The sequence below is a fragment of the Cavia porcellus genome, unplaced genomic scaffold, assembly GCF_034190915.1.
Source record: "Cavia porcellus strain 051 isolate PalLab524CR breed Dunkin Hartley unplaced genomic scaffold, mCavPor4.1 scaffold_1, whole genome shotgun sequence".
Taxonomy (NCBI): Eukaryota; Metazoa; Chordata; class Mammalia; order Rodentia; family Caviidae; genus Cavia; species Cavia porcellus.
The window spans coordinates 95,659,202-95,669,354 of NW_026947484.1; the positions used below are offsets into that span (position 1 = coordinate 95,659,202).

The 10,153-nt window shown below is 38.5% G+C and overlaps 1 protein-coding gene across 1 annotated transcript; it reads right to left on the reverse strand.

The window, feature by feature from the left end:
- Window positions 1-9,107: 9,107 nt before the first annotated feature.
- Window positions 9,108-9,920, reverse strand: LOC100734169 (interferon alpha-10-like). The gene has a single exon (XM_003472238.2). The coding sequence runs from the start codon at window positions 9,799-9,801 to the stop codon at window positions 9,280-9,282; it is 522 nt and encodes a 173-aa protein (XP_003472286.2). The 5' UTR covers window positions 9,802-9,920; the 3' UTR covers window positions 9,108-9,279.
- Window positions 9,921-10,153: the final 233 nt, after the last annotated feature.

Consider the following 10,153-nt stretch of genomic DNA (forward strand, 5'->3'; position numbering starts at 1 on the left):
AGTAAGCTTGTTAAGTGTTGGGAAATAGGTATAAAAGAAGTTTTAATATCATCAGAAAGAAAGCTCTTCTTGAATAACTTGAAACTCAAAGATCATAAAGAAAAAGAACAACCATTTTGGCATATAAAAATTTTAAAAATCTATGCAGTAAAGGACATAAGGAAAATGCAAAGGCACACAAGGCTGGAAAAAACCATAAAACATACAGGGAAGTATTTTCAACATAGAAAGATTTAAATGTTTAAAAATCCAGTGGAAATATAAGTAAAGAACATAAAGAGGCAATTTAAAAAGCAGAGATATATACAAGTAGATAATAAAGGTAGCCCAAAACAAGCAGGTTTTCTAATGATCATGGATAATTCAAATAAACAAAAAACCTGATTAACTCAAAAAGGGATTGTTTGGTGACGGTTTGAGTAAGAATGAACATTTATACATTGTTGATAAAAGTATATAATTTTCAAAAATTATTGGTGATTGATAAAATTTACCAAAATCTTTAAACAACTTATCCAACAAATACAGTTCTAAGTATTTCTTTCCAAATATGCACATAGATTTGTTTGCTGCAGCATTATTTATATTAAGGATAACTGAAGTCAAATTATTGTGCAGTTGAAGAGGAATAGTTAAGTAAATGACTGTCCCTTCATATTCTAGGATACTATATGCCCATTAAATTTAATAAAGTAGATTATTACCATCTTCTAAAAATATTCACTGTATGTTAAGTGATGCTGAGTGAAAAAGCAAGTTAAAGAAAAAGAATGATTATGGTGAATAAAATGTAGCTGATCATTTTTAAGAAACTAGATTTAAGGAACCAGACAGTAGAAATGAGATTATTAAACATCTTTTTATCTCTTCTTATTCCCCTTCTCTCTTCCTCTCCTTCCCACTCTCTCTCCTTTCTCCCCTCCATCTATCTCTCCTTTTCTCATTTTAATATTAACTAGGTATTTAGGGTTAATCATGTTACATCATACCCAAGAGTTTACTAGTTTGGATCAAATGAAATTTGTCTTAGTTCAGTCCCCGCTGTGGTTTGAATCAGAAGGATGATTCTTGCCATCATATCACCAGGGGACAGTGTTGACAGACTAGTTCATCGGACTCTGCCAAAAGTGAAACATAGAGAACATAACATTTAATCACTTAAAATTTTAGATGGAAATCAGAATTTTCCATATGTACACAAACAAAAGTTTTAGTAATATTTCTCATTTATCAATAAAAATTTTGAGATGGCTTCAAATATAGGAGACACTCTAGTTCCTAAAAGTTGACATTGTTTTGAATATGGGTTTTATTAGGGACCTAAACAGAGTGTCCTGATGTTTTGCTCCAGATCCTTCTAAATCTTAAAGGTGTGTTTTAGTCTTCCCTTGGCCTTTTTCTTTTTGAGGTCTATGATTAGTGTCAGAGAATTTTTTAAATTAATATCCTACTCCAAACTTAACATTAGCTTTTCTAGCAACTATAGTTAAACTGTAGCACAAATTGGCCCATGTATTTTATTATAATAAAACAGGACACCTTTGAATGACATTAACATGAAGGGGATTCTTTTGGAATACACCTTATAAAAGGAAAAGAAATTGAGGGGTGGGGGAGCCCTCTGGTACAGAGTAAGATCTCCTAACTACAGAAAGAAGACCTTATAGTAGTGCTCTACTATCAGCAAGAATTTAGGATGTATCAGAAAAGTTTCTTAGAAAATCTGCAACGTCCATTGTAGTGTCACCAGAATAACATAGAGGAGGGACTAAGACAGCCATAAATACACATAAGTCATAGTTTATTTGTATCTGTAGCTTATTTGGATATTTTATGAATACTTTGTTATTTTTAAGTGTAGACACAATTAGACTAGAAATGTATGAGGTGACATTAGGAAAGTGGCAGAAAAGGAAGCCACACGGCAAAACTCTGACAGCTCCCCATGGACAAAAGTGCCTTTGTAGAAGTACTAGGATTCAGCTAGGGGTCTAACCCCAGCAGGGCACATGAGCAAGGAAGTCCATTTTGATAAAGCAAGACTTCACTCAGGTGGCAGCTTTACTGACCATGTCGTGGAAAAGACAGTTACAGACCTTAATCAGCCCTAACTTCTGATTAATGTGGCTACAGGCCTATTTGGCCTTGGCTTGCCCCCAGCATTATCTCCCAACCAACCCAGGAGACATGGATGTCTGTCCTTGGGAAGCAGGTCAGCTGAACTCATTGCTAGCTGTGAACTCTGAAATGACCAGTGGCTCATCCCCATTCCCTCTTAGCCACGGTCAAGGAGAGGTTCTCCTTGTCTGGGGAACCAGTTGGACACTCACTCATGCCTACCCTCTAACTGTGGTCTGACCAGGGGTCCCGACACATTCCTATGACTTAATTGCAGCTCCTCTCAGTTATGATGTGAGAGCAGTTTTACCTCTACAGCGGTAGAACGTCCACCCTTCCATCCAGTGACAAGGCAAGGTCCACGCACACCACTGCTCCAACACCCTAGCAACAGGTCTGCCAGCTTAAGATCCTGGTCGAGACTCAAAAGCAGCCACATGACTGGGCTTTAATTCTACTTCACTGTGATTTCAGAGGCAATTCCACTAGCCTAGGAAATCAATAGAAGATCTCTACCTTTTGAAACTAGTCTGTAAAGAATGGAACAGCTGTTTGTTTCTTTATATGCACAGACAAAAAATGCAAGACGCATGAATCATGAAGAATCAGGCAAACATGCTACTATCAATGGAATCAATAAAGCACTAGTAACTGACTCCAAGGAAATTGAGAAAGAATTACCTAAAAAAGAATTTTAAAAAGCATTTTAAAGAAGCATTAGAAAATACAAGAGAACACAAGAAGCTATATAGAACAAAGAAAATAATTTATGAGCAAAATGAGTTTATAAAGAAACAGAAACCATAAAAGAAATGAATAAATTCTGAAGCCGAAAAAACTGCAGAAGAAAGAATTACCAAATTCAAAGACACAGTGTCTGAAATTAGGCAATTAGAAGATCAAATATAAATTGAAATTAAAACAAAGGAAGAGAGTGTTAAGGTTCTAGGGTACACTATCAAATGTATGAATGTATAAATTATGAAAATATTGAAAGTGATGAGAGATAGGAGCAGAAAGTTTATTCAAATGAAATTGACTGTTTCCTAAATCTTGAGAGGAATATTAATGCACAGACTCTTTAAGTAACCCCAAGCAAGATCTATTCAATAAAGGATACAATTATGTATATGGCATACAATGACAGTTGGGTTAACAATGAAAAACATGCATACAGTAGTCCCATAAGATTATAATTGAGCTGAAAATTTCCTCTTGCTTCATGAGTACGTAGCTAAAGAAGAGATAAGAGAAAAGGAAACTGCAAAGAAAAAGAAAATCTCTCAGGAAAATCCACAATGAGATGATTATCAGAAACTTTTGCAGACTTCAAAATGTTCTTTTAGAAGTTGAAAATTTAGTAGCAATAATGTACTGTATATTTCAAAAAAGTTAGAGGAAGAAATTTTGAATATTTCCATCATAAAGAAAAGATCCAATTTGAACAGTACACAATGTATGTGTTTTGAAATATCACATGATAACCCTTCAGTATATATGTTTTCATGTGTCAACTAAAAAAGGCTTGCAATCATTGAGTCCAATATTGAAAGATATTCTTTAATAGGAATGTTTACAGAGCTTTATCTGCTTATAAGCAAATCTGTGTTAGCCACCTCTCACAATGAAAAAGTATCCGAGAGATGTAAACCTGAAGCAGGAAATGTTTCAGTCCATGATTATTTGACTCCATTGCTTGGGCCCGTGGCCAGGCAGAGCTTCCTGGTGGGGAGAGTGTGGTAGAACAAAGCTCCTCATCTCATGGCAGGGGTTGTGAAGACAGAGAGGACAAGGAGAGGGAGAGGAGAGGGAGAGGTAAGAAAGAAAAGGGGGAAAAGGGAGAAGGAGAGTAAAGGGCCTGGGACAAAACATACCTTTTTTATCAAGGGCATTTCCCCAATGAACTACTACTTCCTCCAACTAGGCTCTATTCCTAAAATTTCCACCACTTCTCAAAAGCCCATGAAGCTATGAAATTATAAGTGGATTAATCCACTAATGAGTTTTGAGATCTTATGTCCTGATCACCTTTAAAGGCCCCATCTTTGAACCTGAATGCCTTAGAGACCAAGGCTTCAACACATGAGATTTTGGGGGACATTTAAGAACCAAATATCAAAAAATAAATAAAACCACCATGGATATATTTCTGGAAAGAGTGATAACTCCTTAAAAGAGAGGCTCGGGCAGGCCTTTACCATTACAGAAGAAGGCACAGTTATCACAGGAGATGTTCCATCGTGTTATTGTCCCTGAACAACTTTTATGGATCAAGATATTGGAGCAGCAGACAATGACCCCACATAGACCTATGGTAATATGTGTTTGTGCCTTTAACAAAAAAAGTTTAAAAAGGAAAAATTAGAAAAAAGGCTTACAGAATAAGAATGTTTACAGAAATATTCTTGTACATCTTCATTTTTTGTATAATGTGTTTCTGTTTTAACTTGTGTTACACTAGTGTCAAAAGATTAAAAATATTTAAAATATTATAAAGTAAAAAGTTACAGGAAACAAAGGTTGAATTATTGCTGGACTGATAAAATTGATAAATTGAGTGTGGCCCTAGTGTACAACATTTAGGATGCGGAGATGTCCCAAATCTGCACATGATCCATCTCTGTCTCACTGACTCAGATGGACTTCATTACTGCAGGCTCAGTTCATGTCCTGTGCAGGCACACTTTTCTAGAAATCTTTACAGTACATTTTTATACCTTGTCTGTGCTTAAGTATATTTAAATAGCATTGTGTTACAATTGTTTGTAGTATCCAGCACAGTAAAATTATGTACTGGTTTGTAGCCTGGGTGTGGTAGCTATTTCCTACAGTTGAGATGTGTGGTAAGGCATGTATCTGGTTTGTACAAATATTGTCTATATTTGCTCAGTGACGAAGTTCCCTACCTACACATTCCATAGAAGATATTACTATAATTAAGGGACACATTGCAATCAATTTTGTCAAAAAAATCAAAGTCAGAGATACTTGTTTTTTTAAAGACAGATCTTATAAAACGTAGTAGTGCAGGCTGGCCTTGAACTTGCTTATGTAGTCCAGAGTGGTGGCAGGCTTCCTGATTCAGCCTCCTGCGTATTGGAATTACAGGTGTGTACCACCAAGCCCGCCTAAAGACAGAGAATTTTGAAGTGACTGTTTCCTTGAAAACCAGCAAACACCCTAAGAGGCAACGGCCATGAGGCTACCAGAGCACTCTCAGGTGTTTATGACTGCACGGCAGGATGGAGTCCTGGAAGTACATGCAAGCTCCTTTCTCTCCATGGCTGCATGTCCAAAAAAGGACAAACCTTGTCTCAAGCTAGAACTGCAGCGTTCAAGTGCTACGTCTGCTTTTCTTTGGGAGATAAACCCACCGCAGGTGTCGAAGCTTGTACTCCACAGTTCTCCGCCCTTGCGACGCGTGGCCGGCAGGGGGCACAAATCCGCGTCTTCGTTCTGTGAGCCGGTTTGGGAAACAGGATTTAGAGGATCTCTTTCACTTTTAGGTTTTGTTACATCATTGTAACAGGGACATTCCCTAAAACCTCCGAAATAGGGCTCAGGAAACACACAGATACGAATCTGTTACCGCGGTTTTGAAAAGCCTAGAGGGCTCATTTAACTTTGTTTTCTTCTTGTGACGTTCCCTGTAGAAATCTGCAGGCCAGGAACCATTGGAGAACCAGACACCCAGCGTGGATGGGCAGGTGGCGCAGGGAGGCGCTGCGCTGCCGAGAGGGCGCGGCTGATTCGGAGAGGCAGGGCCAGGAGCCCTGCTGGCAAGCACCGGGTCTTCACTCTGCACTGGCCAGGACTCTCTGCCCAGAGGTTCGCATCCCTGCTGGCCACAGGCATCATTCAGTCACTGCTCTGACAGGAGAATGACAGTTTTTCCATGGTTTCCAAGACTTCTCCCTTAAGTCCACAGAATTCCTGCTTTGGACAACATTTTCTAACAAGTGGTAGGACAACTTCACGAGGCTTAATACACAAATAGTATCCCGAGGTCGATCTGCATATAAAAATAAGAAGATAGCTACTGTACACCAATAACTCACTCACTGGAAGGTACACCGTACATTCTTTAAAACGTATGTATATATTTAATACAACAGCCCTACGAATGTTTTCACTAACCCCTACAAGCTCAGGGAGGAAATGCCAGACTAGGGCTTTTAAACAAAATCCTATATTAGAGGCTTGAATTCAATTCCAAAAGTTCATAAAATAGATTCCTATTAACAGTTGCTTTTAAGCTGAGGTTAGCCCCTTACAGGGCTACTTAACCAACTAGGGTTGGCTTCACCACGAGACAAATTGTATTAGCATGGTAATCTAAGCTAATATGGTTTGATGGTTGGCATCAAAACAGGCGGTTTTCCAAACTACATGGTGTCTATGTTCTCTATATTGCTTAAGCTTTAAAGATGTCATTTTGGTTTGGCAAATATATAGCAAATGTGAAATAAAAACCCAGTCGTTGCTGAGATACTGGCATAAGTCCTTGTTTCCACAAACACAAATGACCCACAGAATGACACGCAGCTTTTTCTCCAGTCCAGAATCAACACAATGTGTCAGGGCCTCAAAAGCTGTTGGATCATTAAAATGCCATCCCAGACCCTTCAGAGCTGGAAGGGCTTGCTTCCTAAGGAATCACAGCAAGTGGGGCCCATGATGGCCCTTTAGTGGGCTTCACTGGAGTTTTCTAAGACAAGAAATGAGCTTTTTAAAAAATCTCCTTTTTATTTTATTTATTAAAGATCCATCATCATCGTAGTTATGGTGAACATTCACAGACTAAGATATAGTAGCTCTTTAGCAATACCATTCATGATGAAGAATTCTAATTTGTTACTTATGCAGGTGTGTTTATGTAGAGCAGTAATCTTCAGGAAGGGTCCCCATTTTTTAAGTCAGTGCAGAATGCATGGACTGCAAAGAAAGAAGACAATTGATCCATCAGGGTCCTTGTTTCAGTGAACAAAGGTTAAAAAAATTCATAAAGGTTTTTCCCATGAGAAATTGGGATCTTCCAATATACACATTACTAATTGTATCTTCCTAAAAAGGCTCTTTTTTCTCAATTACTCAAATGCTCAGACCCTGTTAATGTTCCCATTATTTGTATTGTTTTTACACTGTTGATTTTCAAAAGAATCTGCATCGTTATCAGAATTTAAGATTACTTGAGATGCACTGTCTTCAACAGTGTTCAAGGTGAAGAAGTCTCAGTGACAACCATGCTGGGCACTCTTGTTCCCCATATTCCTCAGGGAGACCTCTGTGCTTCCCAAATCTATGTCAGTCATGTTTACCTTCTATTTTGGGAGAGAAGCTGAAGGATTCTAAATCCAAAATTCAGATTTTATGGTCTAACAGAAAAACTAACTTAACTGATGTCATTTCCTGGGACTCTATCATTATTCTGGTGGACACTTTAATCAGCTGTGTCCTTGTTCCATGATCTCTAATTGACTGTTTTTTTTTTTTTTTTTGGTACCGGGGATTGAACTCATGACCACGCACTTGCCAGGCAGGCATCCAATTGACTCTTTCAGCCACACCCTGTTTCTGACAAGCCATTTGAGTATTTTCAGCAGAAGAAAGTTTGTGCCTGGTGTGGTCTCCACCTAGTACAGTCAGGACACAGAAACCTCTAAATTAGGGTGCACATGAACAGAAATTAGCCCTGTGTGAGTGGAGTGTTAGGCAAAACGAAAAACTGCAGTTGGCAATTTCAATCCACACTTTATTGTTCTAACATTTAATATATGCACTGTCAAGCACTCAATCCACACTTTATGTGGTTCTAAAAATTCCTCTCCTAAGCAGGTGTGTTTCTTTAAGTATACTTGTTAGTTAGTTAATTAGTTAATTAGTTTGTTTGTTTGAGATAATGTCTTGCTGTGCAGCCCAGGCTGGCCTTGAACTCATGGCCACCCTCCTGCCTCAGCTTCCTGAGTGCTGTGGGATTACAGGTATGCCACCACACCTAGCTCCTAAAAACACTTTTATCACCACTGTGTCTTGTTATCTTTCTAATGTAAGGCTTTTTCACATTGTTTTCTTTGTGGTGGTTCTTTTTCTTCTCTGTAAAGATGTACATCCTTCTGCACCCAGTTTGAATCTTTTTCTCTCTCTCAAGTCTCCCCACATAAGCATCTCCATTGCTGGGATTTCAGTGGCCACACAAGAATTTCTGGCAACTTACTTCTTGTACATTTCAAAGTCATGCATTCAAATAACAATGGATATTTGACTTAAATGGCTACTAATCTATTTTGAGTTTTCACTTTTATGACCTAACAGGCTTCAATCCACTTTACCTAAGAAAATTTTATTGGCTTTTCCTTTTTTTCAGTGTAGCAATTCACATGAATGATATTAACTATGATTGCTATTTTTAGGTTTATCTGCAAAAATCTGGGAAATGTGATTTTATTTTTAGTTTTATGAAGTTCTGGGGTTGAAACACAGAGTCTCACATATGCTGCATGAGTACTCCTGCTAAGTTTAGTAGAAGTTTAGATTTCCTAATGCTTTGAGTTTGATAATAATGAGTAATTTGAACCAATTTCTGTGCTTTGATAAGATTGCACACTAAAGCTTGGAGTAATTTTTAAAAGAAGAGACACATGCAAGAAAGTTTTCTATGATACAAATTTAGTCAAGTAGCAAAATGACAAGTTGAATAAATATAAAGAATATATTTTATTAACCACAATTTAAATGTATGCATAACATTGTGTGAACAAATAAAATTTAAATCTTTTTTTTTTTTTTTTGTCTTTTTCATTTTTATCGGTACCAGGGATCGAACTCACGACTGCCTACTTGCAAGACAGGTACTTATGCCACTGAGCTAAATCCCCAGCCCCTTAAAATTTAAATCTTATAAAAAGTTTAAATAAATATTAAAGTAGACAAATAAATAGATGTGTGTATCTTTACAAGGACAACTGGAAGGGCAACTTCTTGTAGAGTGGAACACAATATTGGTCAGTAATCCTGATAAGAGGGCAAAAATAAAATAGTTATGATTGAAACAAAACTGTTTCAAAACTGTTTCTGTGTTCCAGATAGTCTTGAAATGGCAGAACTGTGAAAATTTGATATGCTTGATGAGAACCATCTCCATGTTAAATCTGGACTCCTTTCTTAGTGCTTCATCTTTGTGGTAAGTTTTTCTGATGAAAAGAAGAGTCTGACGATTTCTGCTCTGACCACCTCCCAGGCACAAGGGCTGTAGCTCTTCTCCTTCAGGTAGACAGCGATCCTGTGGAAGTACTTCCTCACAGCCAGTCTGGAGTCCTCATGCATCAGGACAGGCTCTTCCATTCCTGTTTCCTGGGTCAGGCAGGCCTGCAGATCATTCAGCTGCTGATGGAGGCCTGTGCAGAAGGTGTCAAGGAGACTCTGGTTCCAGGCAGCTGATGAGTCTTCTGATGTGAAGAGGTTGAAGGTCTGCCTGGTCATCTCATGGAGGACAGAGAGGGCCTGAGCCTTCTGGACCTGCTTGCCATCAAACTCCAACTGGGCCAAACCAAAGTCCTGTCTGTGCTTTAGGCAGGAGAAAGTGAGGAGAAAGGTTCTCCTCATTTGTCCCAGAAGACTCAAGGCTCTTGTGTTCCCCTGGATGTAGATCTGAGGCAGGGTGCAGGCCAGAGAGCACGATGCCATGATAGTCAGCACAGGCAGGGCCACCAATCCAGTCAATGGCCAGGCCGTGGGATCCTGCTGATGCTGCTTGGCTGCTTGAGATGGATGTGTGATCCTGAACCTTTGCCTGTGGTTCTCTGAAGACCTGGTGTGTTAAGATGACTTAAATAGGGAACATACCAGCTTCATTTTCTGAATGTTCTTCCTTTATTTTCTACTTTTGTTTTCCTGTTCCTTTTTGCTTTCTCTACTGGGGTTTTGAGTGAAGTTTCTCTCCCACTTCATTTTCATCATTGCCTTCACTGCACATGATGTATACAGTTAGATTCAGGGTGTTTTCCTAAATTTGGTTCTAATTAAAATCCATTGGCCT